Genomic DNA, 14,660 nt, shown 5'->3' with positions numbered 1-14,660 from the left:
TGGATGGCGTCGAGGGGTATTTCGGTTTCATCATAGGTAACCAAACGGCAACCCCCGATCTCGGGGAAAATGCCGTCTAAACGTGTGTTGTTGTTGTTATATGTATATATATATATATGTATATATATACATATATATATATATATATATATATATATATATATATATATATATATATTAGATAAACTAAATGATATATTAGTCAGTCACAAAACACTTTTCCAATCACAGGAGTAGTTAAATGAAACCTCATATCAGAAAGCATCCAAACATTTTTTACCATCATTAATCATTTATTAGATACATGTAATTTTTATAAACAAACCAAATAATTAGTTGAACATAACCTGAAAATGTATTTTAAATCACTAAATTTGCATAGATACGTGTACACATACACACACACACACACACACACATATATATATATATATATTATTTAGAAATATTTATATAGCGCAAATTAAATACTTCAAAGGTGCCATCAAACGTGAAACAAACAAAATAACGTGTGCGTGATCAACATAAATTAAAATATTCAAATTTAATGTTTTTAATTCTTTTTTAAATGTCACAAAATTAATTCCGGGTCTTCTTTATGAAATCGGTAGGCCATTCCAAACCGTCGGACCCGCAACCGCAATATCTCTTGCACTTTTTCTTAGATGCCTAGCTGGAACCGCCAAAAGATTCATATTATCTGATCTCAGATGAAAACATGATGCAGATGCCTTCGTGGAAAATTTATCTGAAATGTAAGCCGGTGACATTCCATTCATGGATTTGAACAGTCACTGCAATTTTAAAAATTATTCTTTTCTCAATCTTTAACCAGTGAAGTTCATTCAATATTGGCGTTACATTATCAAATTTCAATTTTCCAGTTACACGTTTTGCAGCCCTCTATTTTGAACCGACTGAAGAATGGCAATTGATCTATCAGGCAAGTTAAAAAAACAGATTGTTGCAGTAGTCCAGCCGTGATGATACAAACGCATAGACCAGATTTTCCAATGCTGATCTGTCTAGCAAATGTCTAACTCGGTATAAATTTCTTAGATGAGTAATGCTGGAAACTGAAATCATCTTGATGTGGTCTTTTATGGACAGTCTATCATCCAGCAACACCCCCAAATTAGAAGCTGTTTTACTGAAAGATATATTTACATCTCCTACTTTGATTGAAGTGATATTCATCCTTGATAACTGATGCCATGTCCCAACCGGGAGGAACTGAGTCTTACATTGGTTTAACTTTAACGAATTATCTGACATCCAACGGCCAACATCTGACATACATCTGCTGAATCTGTTCACCTCGTCTGCAAATGAATCTGGAAAACTGGTGATCATATATATATATATATATATATATATATATATATATATATATATATATATATATATATATATATATATATATATATGTATATATATATATATATATACATATATATATAAAGATCACTGCGTTTTCGGCATTACTCAACTTGTAGTTGTCTGTCTATATATATATATATATATATATATATATATATATATATATATATGATATACATGTGTGTCAATATCTTTATATCTTTTGTTGTTGAAATTTTCGAAAACTCTTCTTAGGTACAACCTCGGCAAAGGATTGATGGCGTTGAAAAGTATGGAAAGAATAAAAATGAACAGCTGGTACCGCGTGAGTGTCTCGAAGTTGCAGACAGTCCTCATGATGAAGATCAACAACCAACTGCCTTACAACAAGAGGGAGCCATCCACCTTGCAACTCATCAACTCCATCAAAACTATCTATTTAGGATTTCCGCCATATTTATCTTCGAGGTTATAATTTTTTATTCTGAATTGCATGTTACGCTATTTTGGTTATTTGAAATACTTTGAAATAAAAAAACTTTTGTATAAATTTGTGATTAACTTTTTATTAAACTCACTGCAGTTCCATCTTTTGATTCGTTTCTTATTTATAAAAAAATGATATTGCGAAATGCGGCGTACAGACATACGCCACTCAAACACATTATAGTTGATGAATATGAATGACAAAACTTGTTAGGAGAAAGAGAATAGGGCTCGGGTCGGGAAGCATCCAAGGTTGCATAAAGTCTTTCAGCATGAACAGCAGTCGGTTGTTCGTTGATTATAAACTGCACGATGAACGAGGAGCCACTGACATCAAGGAGAGGCATCTCATTGGTTGGTCCACACGCTTTCTTCTTTAAAATTATTATTTTTCAACGTTAATTTTAATTAAGAGACTCGTGTATATTTTATTAAAATTTTGAGGTGATTGCTTTTTTTGCTTTTGAAATTAACACAATGTTTTCTTTAAACTTGCAAGATGTATGCAAGCAGTCAGCATGCTCCAAGTTTCCATGCGAGCATGCTGGCCAGTGCAACGACATTAATGATGGGTTGAGTTTCAGATGCGTTTGCAAAGCTGGATACTCAGGTTAATTGGATAACCATTTTTTATTTTAATATTTCAGATTTGTATTTTATCAATCTTAATATTATTATTGTCATTATTATTTCTAAATATGTAAATTACTACATTTAATATTATAATTACTACTAATAATACTACTACCTATAATAATAATTATAGTTTTAAATGTAATTATTTTTATTATTATTATTATTATTGCTATTATAACGTTGTCATTATTATTATTTTTGTTGTTGTTGTTGTGGTTGTTGTTATGTTTAGTGTTTAGAGCTTTTAGAGTCGGTTGATGATGAATCCAAGGTTCCACCAAATCGCAAAGAGATTCATCCAAGTACTTTTCTTAGAGTGCCTGCTATACACAGCAACGAAATTTTTTAAACCTCAGTCAGAGCTTAAATTCCAAGCAATTCATTCATCAAGTTTTCCAGATTTTTATTTACCGCTTCCAAGGTTCCTAACACCACGGAATGATATAATCTTAGGGTGCCACATTTTTTGAATTTCTATTTCAAGATCTTTATTTTTACAAACTTTTTCAAACGCTTTGCATAGCATTCAGGTCATCAGGTCCATCATTAGACACATTTTTCCTGTCTTATCATGAATTATTATATCCGGTCTGTTCGCTGGCATGTTTTGGTCGGTGATTATTGAAGTGTTCCAGAAGATTTATCCATCGATATAATTTGAAACTTTCTGGAGTTCATGTCTATAATACTCTGTAATCACTTCGAGGCCAACATGTTTGCTTATTATCCAGTGAACGCAAACGGCAATTTTGTTGTGCTTTTTTAAATATTCAGTTGAAAACATCACACTGCACCCAGAAATCACATGAGTGACGCTTTCGATCTGGTTATGATACATTCTGCATAGACCATCTAAGTTTTGTTTTAATAATTTTTTCTGAAAATTATTTGTGTTTAAGGCTTGTTGATAGTATTTTATTTTTGACCTTTTTTCCGGGGTTGTTTTCTAAAAACTCAGTATAAATTTTTATCCTAATATCTCTATCGAGAGAGTGATGATTTTTTATCTTTATATTTCTTTGAAATTAAGTTTTTTTCATTTTCGTCAACTTTTGTGGCAATTTCAAACATTTTGTTTCGTTTTGTTTGTATGTACGTGCGGAGGTCTATCATTTTCAATTCGTATGAGGCCTCTCTATCCATCATTTCCAATAAAATGCAGAAGTCAGCATCATCATTAGGCTGATGTGCTCTTCCTTTAGCAAGTAGTTTTCTTGTTTTTCTGTCAATTGTTTGCAGTCCTGATATCCGCGATCCAAGAGTTCTATAGCTCTACCTGATAGCTCTGATGACTGGGATTGCTAGACTATTCATTAATACAATAATAATAATAATGTGAACACAGGTGTTATTCAATAAAAAGAGCCATCAATATAATAAAATAAAATGATAAAATAAAATCAGGTAAATAAAAGAAAATAGAATAAAAAAATGGAGATAATCTGCAATGCTCGTCATTTATAAAATTTTAAAATGAATGAGTACAAGGAGAAATAAAATAAGTTTCAACTGCAGTCACGGTCACAATAAATAGCATATGACGATGATATTGACGTGTTTATTAAATTATTGTAAAATTGATCGGACCAATTTACGTTGACAAGTAATAAGTGAAAATGTTTAAAGAAACCTAACGGAGAAATTTAAAAAGTTTTAATTATTGTTTTTAAGTGTTTTTAGTGTCAATCAAGTTGTTATTGAGTTTTTGAGAATATTTAGATATTTTATAGTCCCTGGATTTTGAGGTTTGACTCGTGGCAGACCGTCAGTTCCAGTACTTCGATCGTGTCTCAATGGAAAAGAGTAACATCAGGACAAAATGATTTGAACAGAAATGATACTGGGAGAAATTTCTTGCTGTTCGTTTTAGCAAAAATTGTCACCTCTGGCTTTGCAGACGATCTGATTTCTTCCAAAGTCAAAGATAATATTTTATTGGACGATTTGTGAATCTTTTTAGAGACGCTGCTAAACTACAAATTGACAAAACACGCTTGTTTGTTTGGAGTGTATTACAAAGCGGACACAGCGCCTTAGACGACTTACCCCATCTGGATAGGTTTGCATTTGTAGGAAGTTGTTTAATAAAGCTTTCATTAGAAATTTGAATAAAACCTCTTGGAGTTTGGCAGTGAATTTTAACCAACGGGCAACTTGACTTGCGAGAATGTGTTCTTCAAGGTAGCCTTGACAGATGGCTGAAATAGGATTCCTGTTGGCTAGTCTTTAACGCTTGGAATGTTTCACATCTTTGAATGAGGAAGCATTTTGTCAATCTTAATGTGGCGTTGTAGGATTCACTCCAAAAGCAGTTGATGTTTTCGTCATGGTGAGTTTTAAGATAATTGCGAAGTTTAATTCTAAGTGACAGCAAAATTTGTAGTGATCTGATTTGCAGCCCTCTCGATTTTTAAAAGAGTGATTAACATTCGGATACACAGCTGCTGACTGGCTATGACAGCTATTTCTTATTGCCTCCGTGACCAAGGTGTCCAGTCTTTCTGTAATCTATGTCTACGGAATATCATACGTGCGAAGCTCAAAGGCTAATTGTGCTGGAACGAACCTTCGTAATATTTGTAGCTTCCATTGGGGCGCTGTGTTCAACTCGTTTATGACTGATAGCAAATTTTAAGCTTTTTAATCATCAATTCTTTTGCTTTTGAGTTGCCACCGTCAAAATCATAAATCCTGTCAAGGTATACAAAATGATCGTTCATTTCAACATGAGGGATGAGTTTGTCTTCAACAGTCAGCGTCGGGTGAAACTGTTCATAGCCGCTTTTCATATTTTAATCTTTATTCTAATTTATCTTCATATTCGTGCCAGTAGCTTTACACTAAGCTTGGTTCAATTGAATTAATTTTTGAGCACCGTCCGTGTTGTTTGCGATGATGGCTGTATCATCCGCGAATAGAAGCCAAGAGGTGGATTTCAAATTGGTCGTCGTTCCCCAAATGTATCCGCATTGTTGATGTTCTGACCTCTCAATTAATTTTCACAACGGATTAAAGCACAGACTGAAAATGAATGGCGAGACTGGATCGCCCTGAAGGACACTTCGTCTGATATCGAAGGAGTAGCGTAGCCGCTTCCTGAAACTTGTGTAGTCCGAATATATGAATTTAATTAAATTACTTATTTGCGATAGAATAATAATAATAGTAAGGATAATGAAAATAATATTGGTTCCGTATGCCAAAAAAAATAACATTCATACTAGCTCTAAAATGTATTAATGGAATAATGGAACAAATAAAAATTATTTTCTCAAATACAAATATAATTTGCTCAAAAATTTAGAAGATTTTTACGTTTTCCAAACGTCATAGCTCCAAATCTATCAATCAATGAAATGCCATTTCCGCGAGGTTCAACGGCCCTTTTCAATAAATTTTACAAACAAACAAATGGATCTTGAGATCGGCTCTGAACTTCGTAAGTAGTGGCGAAGTAATAAAAAGAAAAGCTAGAGAGTTCCAGAAAAAATTTAACAGGAGTTAAGAAGAAGTGAGAACAACAAGACGATCGTAAACCCGGGGCATTTATGTTTAATTAACCCTCAATTGGTACTTGCAAAAACATTCGTTCTTGGTATTTTGGGTGAATTTGCACCCTTATTTAATTTTTCAATATAAATCAGTATTAACAAATTTTTTTTCTAAATTATAGTTAGAATACTTTTTCAACTAAAAACCATGTGTTAAGCATTTGATATGCTATGAAATAACGCAATAAAACTGGTTACGGTGGTACGTAGAGACATTCGCATACTCGATGTAAGTATGATTTCAGTTCTAGTATCAATATAATGAAATGTCGAAACAAATCGCATGCAAATGTTTTTCAATGTTTCTTCAAATTATATATTTAAATAGGACAAACATAGAATATGCTAATATGCGGGCCTAGAGCACATGTCACAGAAGTTTCATATTTTCCTGTCACGCTCGCGCGAGCACAGTTGACAACGTTTCTTTGTCATTTTCACTTTGCCTGGTTTTTCACTTCTTATTTTTGCAATATCCAGTTTTAGAAATATATAAAGTTCTATAAATGTATGATAGGTTTTCTAAAGCGAATAGAATTGTCCAAACGTTTGCTAATTAGCGACTCGTCAAAACATTCTCCCAGATTGACGATTACGGGGCTTTGCCGAGCCAAAAAAACTAATAATAATAACAAATTGGCAAAATGTACAGCTCCAGCTGACTTGTTCTAATCGGAGTTGTTGCACATCCAAATCATGAAACAGCAATGACAGCTTGTCGAGCATGTTAAAAAACAAGATCATCGGCCGTCTGATGATTTCCCTTCACAATGATTGAAGCCAAATGATCTGTTATTGACGCCACTTTTAGTAGAGTTATAAAAAAGGATCACCTCCGGTTTTTCAACAGATTTGTCATGATGCATTGTGGACTACAGTACTAGACTTTTTTGGGTACATATAACATCAAAGTTTTGTTACAAAGTGATATTTTTTTGTTACAAGTCCAAGTATTTTAGGCATTGCTTGCTTCGCATCACGTATATTTGTTTATTAATATTTATTCAATAATTTATTTAATAAAAAGTCTAATCGTATTAGCAATGTTAGAGTTAATTGTATAGTATATCAACATTTTAAGTAACGTTTGTCTGGGGTGCAAAATGCACCTCCCCCAAAAAAATATTCCGATCAAAATTAATTTTAAGTTTTTTTTTACAATTTTATGCGTGAAAATATGACAAAATGTTATCTTAACAATGTCCTACAGTATGACTGCTGTAGTTTTGTTAATAACAAAGTAGTAGCCATAGACGGTTCCAGTTTGAGTTGAGGGTTATATGTCTGACGATTTATATATAAATCGCAAAATAACCATAAATAACAACAATTTTTTAATTTTTTTGTTTTGTATAGTGCTTTTATAGCTTAATAACTTTTATAGCTTTGTCAAAAAGCAAAAAAAGTGTTTTTCTTCTTTAAAAAATAAAATTAATTTTAAAATAGGCAAAAAATATTTCAAAAGTCAATTTTTGTATAGTTTTTCATTTTCAAATTTGTCAAAACGTCGGCTATTAAATCAATTTTCAAAAATGATTTTTGGAAATTTGATTTATAATTTGGATTAAAATAGAAGTTGTTAAAAAAAAGTTAGAAAATTTGAAAAATAAATGTAACAATTTGATAATATCGATTTAATTTAACCAAATTTGTATAAACAAAAATTTCCTGCCTAAATTTACTGATATGCATATATTGGGTAGAATGCAAAGTTATGTCAGTTTTGTTATTGAACCTTTTTTTTATAAATAATTTAATTGTATTAATAATATAATGATTTTATATAAATAAATAATAATTTAAGGCGTTGTTGTTTTTAGCATGGTTAGTGTCCTGTTATTTGTACTATCACCATCAATACCATTGTTGTGGCCATATTGTTATCACTGTCGTTTCCTAACTATCTTACTTGTGTCACAAATTGGCTATGTGGAACGATGTATTTCAAACTGTAGAGCGATGAATTTTGTTGAGTAAAAATTTTTATACTCATAATTTTCCAGGGACAAACTGCCAAACGGAAACCGTCTACACAGCCTCTCCATGCGATTCCGATCCGTGTCTCAATGGTAGCACGTGTGAAGATGTCGATGGAGAAATATTTCGCTGTTCATGCAAGCCTGGATATTCAGGTGCCAGGTGCCAGATAACTGGATTCATCTACGTGCATTGATGAGCTACTTCATGACTCATGTGCATTACGTTAAATGTCCATTGCCACAATAAAACGACTCTATTAAAGATAGTAATAACTGTTGTCGTAAAATCAATGAAAAGCAGACGTAGATTGGAGAAAATGTAAATACTATCCGTTCTCTGTTTTTGTTTTATCCTATTCAATTAAATAACTGCCTTGTTATAAAACATTTATCAATATGATCTGCCGCCTTCCTTTCAATGGTTCTTATGGTTTCAATAACACTTTGCATTGGAAGCAATTGAGCAATGATGTTTGAGAGGAAAAATACTGTGCATTTCTATAAATTATCGAAAAAATATCGTGCAGTTTATTGAAGCTCTGTGTTGTTGCATTTAAAATATGTCAACCTTTTCAAACAACTTTATCAAATAACGTTAAATGATATTTAGTTTTAAATGCGCTGTTTTATACAAAGACAAGTACGTTAGCATTGCATAAATCTAGAACAGAATTAAATTTGAGCTGGTGAATCTTTTTTAATTAAATTATCATTAACATTTTCTTAATTTACAGTGTTTTATTTTCAATTATTTTGAGTTATATTAATCATGATTTCATAGGAACATAAATGTTTAGGAAGTAAAACAGATGAAGCAGTTTTTTTACTTTTTAAATTAGCTGTATACTTACGTCTTTCTTGAGGGCGATGTAATTGAATTAGACGTAATGAGCCTCTCATGATCAAATTCAATTTGTAGAGTAGGTCTTCCATTAACTTCATTACTCACAGCAAATTGCCAATATAGAGGCCATAAATATTGAGTTCAAGTGAATATTTCGTGTGCAGAACCAAAGGCGTCATAGCCATTGTACTCCATTCTCTAACACGTTTACATTAACATTTTCATGCGTTAACATTGTGTTTTTATTTTTATTTGGTTGCTTCATATCTGATACTCAATGTTATCATTGAACATGCACAAATCATTTGCACCTAGAATGTAGAGACATGTTTGTAGTTTATAGAATAATCCCCCCTACGTATTGAAAAAAAAATATCAGCATAATCGTCAACGACATTATCACATTTTCCAGTTATTTGCTCTATTTATTAACGGCCTTATTAATTTTTCGTTGACATCCAGTTATAACATTGTGCACGTACAATGATCATTTCATTTATTGTTCAGTGTTTGTAGCTTTAACATTGTTTAAGATTTTATTATTTTCAAATATCTTCTTTTAATTTTGTTATCATTCATTAGAAATTGTATCTTGCAATATTTATATCAATTTTTAAGACAATTATTCTAATATTAAGTTATCGAACGTTAAAAACATGAACAGCGTTTGTTTCGACTACGTACTTTTTATTATAGTTAATACCTATCAACTCTTTTGATGGAACAATAAAATTTTTATTTGTAATCGGAGTGGATTTATTGTCCTGCGCAAATTAATGGCGTTCACGTAATCAGGATTTGAAAAAATTCCGATTCAGATTCTTTGATAGAAAAATTCCGAAACTTTAAAACTTTTTTTGACTTTAGTTTTGCAGTTTTAAATAAATATCACCGCTTAGCGTATAAATAGTTTTACTTTTGAAATAATGAGATCAGTCGACGTTGAGGAATGTCTTTCTTTACTCGCAATATTAATGTTTTCAATATCTTCTTCCTCGTGTTTTATCTTTTCAGGACATTGGAGACCATCGACCTCCACAAAACACGATCTTTAACACTTTGAAGTAGTTGAAATGTGGTGATATTCAACAAGTGACACATTGACTTCAAAAAAGTTGTTCGTTGTTGACCGCGATCTCTTTTCCCTGCAATCTTTCCAGTAGTTGTTAGATTTTCCATTTTTTCCTTCCACATGATGTGACCAAAAAACTTTAACTCCACCTTCGAAGTTTGAGAGGTTCAACTAATTTTGATAATTCTTCTCAAAAACCACATCTCAGCAGCGTTAATCTTTTTTTCATTTCTTTAAAAATTGTCCCGGATTCGGAGCGTAAGTTAGCTCAGGAAAAATGTAACACCCTAACAGTTTTAATTTTGTTAATATTCTGATTTTACTGTTGGTGAGGATGTTTTTCATTTTAGAATATGCATCTTTCGCCATAGCTATCCATCTTTTGATCCATATCACATTTACAATCTGAGGTAATCAGACTTCCGAGATAATTGAAGCTGTTGACTTGTTTCACCTGTTTATCAGTAGTGATATTATAGAGCAGATCGGGGCGGTTTGCTTTTAATGATAACCGAGCACCCTTTCCTTTCACTTTCGAAATCCAGTTTAGATAAAATATTTGCAGTTTTTTCATTGAATCTGCTATAACAGCTGTATCATCAGCATATCTAACATTGTTTATATTCACGCCTCCAATGGATATTCCAGGTAAATCTTTCTCATAATGATCTCACTATAGAGATGGTTTGGAGAGAATACACAGCCTTGCCTAAAACCTTTCTTTATTTTGACAAACTTAGTCATCTGTTACCAACTTTCATCCCAATAGAGGTTTTTGATAACTCTCGTGTCTTTTTCATCAATGTCCAAACTTTCCAATATTTCCATAAGCTCCACGTGTTTCAGGCTATCAAAAGCTTTGATGTAATTGACAAAACATATAAACAAGTCTTTTTTCATTTTCATCGCCGGTTCACTGATCGTTCGTAGCATAAAGAAAGCGTTTCTCGCGCCACAATCCACGACAAAACTACATTGGATATTTGAAATTTCAGATCTGATTTTGCTTCGTGCTCTCAAGAGAAGTTTTGTAAGATGACTGATCAAGCTGATTGTTCGATGTAGCTCACATTCCGTTGCATTAGGTTATTTAGGCAATGCAATAAATATTGACTTTAATAGATCTTCAAGAATTTCGTCGCTGTTATAAATCTCATTCAAAATTGCTTTAACTATTTCAATGCCAAATTCATTATGACATTTAATTTCTTCAACTATCTCATCTGGACCTGTCGCTTTATTTGATTTCATTTTGGAAAGAGCGGCACGAACTTCAGATATAAATATTTTTGGTCCTTCCACGTCTTGGAATCAATTGTCAAAATGTTGTAAACAACCAAAAATAACATGACTAATTTTTCCGTCTGACAGGAAATAAATTTTTAAAACAAGTCAAATCAAAGCTTTATTTAGACTACTTGATATGTCTTTAATCCCATTTCGGACATTCTCGATTTATGATTTCTTCTAAAATTTGTAGAAAGTATTTACTCACATAATTTAAAAATTTATACCATAAATAATTAAGAATCATTATTTGTTAAATTATTAATGTACCTAAGTATTAAACGAAAAAATTGATATAATTTACCACTGGAATTTTCAAAGTTTCAATTTTAAAATAAATCATTTTTAATAATCCTTATATAAGAAAAATTACTTCAAAAATTTTAATCGCAGTAAGCGAAAATCATTCATGGGTCCTTATATTTCAAATGAACACGCTTGTATAGCATTTGTATAGTCTGAAGCAATATTTGTTGCGTTAACGTTTGGATTTCTTGATCATTTTGGTTTTCTACATTCTTCGAATATTTTCCGGTCCAGCTTAAATTTTTATTCAACAGTTCCTCCATTTACCAATTTCACAAAAACATTTTGTTTTTGTTTATCATCCAATGTAATCACATTACTGCCTAGATTGAAGTAATTCATAGTCTCCATTTCTGCCATTTTTGAGGGAAAAAAGATTAAAAAAGGTCTACTATACGCCTTCTAGGCTCAGAGGAATCAACAACGCGCACAAACATGGTATATGAATACATGCTAAACGACGCACCACACACGAATCTTTTTGTCATATTCGAACGCGGTCACTGCACGAACTGCGAAACAACGACAGGCGACCTTACCATGCCATCACGCCGCCTATATAGCGGCATCATGAAATTTAAAAACTGGGTAACTTGCACTACACCGCGACGCAGAAGAAACGAAATCTTTTAATTAATTTCAATTGATTATTATTGTCTTGATTCTACAATTCTATGTTTCCATTACTTATCAAATGTTAGAATCAGACATCTTTGTAAAGCCGATTGTAAAGCTGTTACAGATAAGCTGTTGGTTTATGGAGTTGCGCTGGGCTTTATTGGCGATCGTGCTACATCGAGCGTATTTCCGGGACTAGTAAATGATCCAGTGGTTCTATCTTTATAGGCATTCAAATAAAGGTTAAAACAAGTCTGTGTTCGAAGCAGTTGTGTTCATCTATCAAAAATCGGTGAATTTACTTGAAGAATAATTAACTTGACGATCGTGCAAGTTACAATATTACATTTTAGCATTTTCAAATATAAAATAATCATAGCAGGACAAATATTAACTAATTTGAAATGTTTTTCAAGTATTTTTCATTTCATCAAAAGATAATAGCATTTTTAGCCATGAAAAAAAGCTGAAAGTTGAAAAATATTTCAACCAGGTATACTTTACATAAAAACCGGTACCGCCTTTCTTTTCAATCCTCAAGCTTTGGATTTGCGGCAGCAAAGGTTTGGAATTCACATTACAGTCGGAAAACAATTTTTCAAATGACAGGCCTTCAAGCTTTTGAAATACCGTGCAAGTTACAATAGCAGCGCAGCACTAATTTACACAATTTAACATCTTAGTCAGCTTTTGAATAGGAATAATCTTGTACGCAAATTTATACAAAAAATTAAGACAAATAATCCTTGAAACTTTATGATTACAAAATGACTGACATAAAAATAAATACCTAGTACTATAATTTTGCAAAAAATGTTATAAGTTTGAGCGTTTTAAATAACAAATGGTTTCATTTAACCACAACCTTCTTTTCATAAATGGAGAGAAATAAAAAAGTATGTTGATGACTGAAAAGGGACTGTCGAGACGTTTCCAAAGTCACGTGTTTGCTGTAGAATGACGAGTGCTGCTTTTACAGTCATTCCTACAGATGGGACATGTTCTGTTCATCTGCGTAATAACAATTTTTTATTTAAAGCATGTAAACGCTAAACTTTCTTGAATGTCTAAATTAAAATCACTATTGTTACTTTAATATTGTTTTAAAATTTTAGTCACCAATGAATTCACTTAGGCTATTAATTCCTAATCCATTTCTGACGCGAGAATCAAAATGTTCGCCGAGTTAGCTAAGCCGGTAGAAGTGTCATGTCTCGTGCTGCTGTAACGCGATGTCATGGTTCGAATAATGTCTGTCCGAAATTCAAAGACCATCATACGGATGATTTGAGAATGCGCGTGCATACATAATGTGCGTCGTGTGGTATCGAAAATGTACTTTGTGCTACGAAAATTTAATAACAAATATAGAATCCACGTTTGCGATGTCTATGGTTTACTCGACATCGTATTGTAGATTTTTAGTCTCTAAATTTCAAAATACCCATCATCACCAATAGATAATCGCCCAATACCTATCACCCCCACACTTTCTCGTATTCTAGAAAAAAATTATCGTTAGGTCATTCATCTACCCATGTTTCAACCATCCATCCATCAAACCACTATTACAAGATCAGTTTGCATTTCGCCCTACAGGCTCATCTACATCGGCCATCATCTCTCTTACTTCCATAATAACACCTTTCCTTATAAATAATAATTATGTTCATCTTATTGCTCTCCATTGAGTTCTGTCTACTTGTGCAATAGAGGAGCTTACAGAAGCTCTAAAAGCTATGAAGGATGGAAAGGCAGCAGGGCCCTCGGGACTCACAAATGACATTATCAAAGCATCTGGTACTGCGGGTATCCAAACGTTACTACAACTTTGCCGTGAAATCTGGAGAAATTGCTCAATGCCGACTGAATGGAACTATAGCATGACAGTCCAGCTATACAAAGACAAAGGTGATCCATTGAACTGTTCATCATATCGGGGTATACGTCTGTTAGAACACTCCCTGAAAATTGTCGAGAAAATCATTGAGAGATTAATGTCGTGCATCACATTCGGAAATTATCAATTTGGTTTCCTAGTGGGGAAATTAACAATTGATGCTATTCACATCCTTCGGCAACTGCAAGAGAAGTACCTCGCAAAGCATCAACAACTATCACACATTTTTGTAGACCTTGCAAAAGCATTTGATCGAGTTCCCCGTGAAGCAATCAGATGGAGTCTACGTCGACAACTCATTCCAGAATATCTTGTTCTACTTGTGATGGAAATGTATACAAATACTAAGACTCTTGTCAGCACAACGGTTGTAAACACAGATGCATTTGACATCGGCGTTGGAGTTCACCAAGGCTCGATTCTCAGTCCACTGTTATTTATAACTGTGATGGAAGAAATCACAAAACCGATACGCACTGGTGACATTTGAAATCTAGTATATGCTGATGATATCGTTTTAACAGCCACGTCTGAGCAGAATGCAGCACAGATGTTTAAAGATTGGAACACCAGACTCGCCGATCATGGATTCAAAGTAACATCAGCAAACCAAACCAATGAC

General features: G+C 32.8%; 2 protein-coding genes across 2 annotated transcripts in view; one reads left to right on the top strand and one right to left on the bottom strand.

Moving 5' to 3' along the window:
- Positions 1-1,666: 1,666 nt before the first annotated feature.
- Positions 1,667-3,761, top strand: HELRODRAFT_165341 (hypothetical protein; the record flags this gene model as incomplete). Its single annotated transcript, XM_009031951.1, has 4 exons — positions 1,667-1,827; positions 2,060-2,199; positions 2,345-2,455; positions 3,721-3,761. 4 exons carry the CDS (start codon positions 1,667-1,669, stop codon positions 3,759-3,761), a joined length of 453 nt encoding a protein of 150 aa, XP_009030199.1.
- A 9,316-nt stretch (positions 3,762-13,077) lies between these two features.
- HELRODRAFT_69981 (hypothetical protein) overlaps positions 13,078-14,660 on the bottom strand; it is a gene marked incomplete at both ends in the record, with an annotated part of 4,877 nt that continues 3,294 nt past the window's right edge. Inside the window, one exon of the mRNA XM_009031830.1 lies at positions 13,078-13,149. Coding sequence (XP_009030078.1) covers positions 13,078-13,149 — 72 coding nt within the window. The remainder of the gene's footprint in view (positions 13,150-14,660) is intronic.

Source organism: Helobdella robusta (assembly GCF_000326865.2).
Source record: "Helobdella robusta unplaced genomic scaffold HELROscaffold_8, whole genome shotgun sequence".
Taxonomy (NCBI): Eukaryota; Metazoa; Annelida; class Clitellata; order Rhynchobdellida; family Glossiphoniidae; genus Helobdella; species Helobdella robusta.
This window is presented reverse-complemented; position numbering and strand designations above follow the sequence as displayed.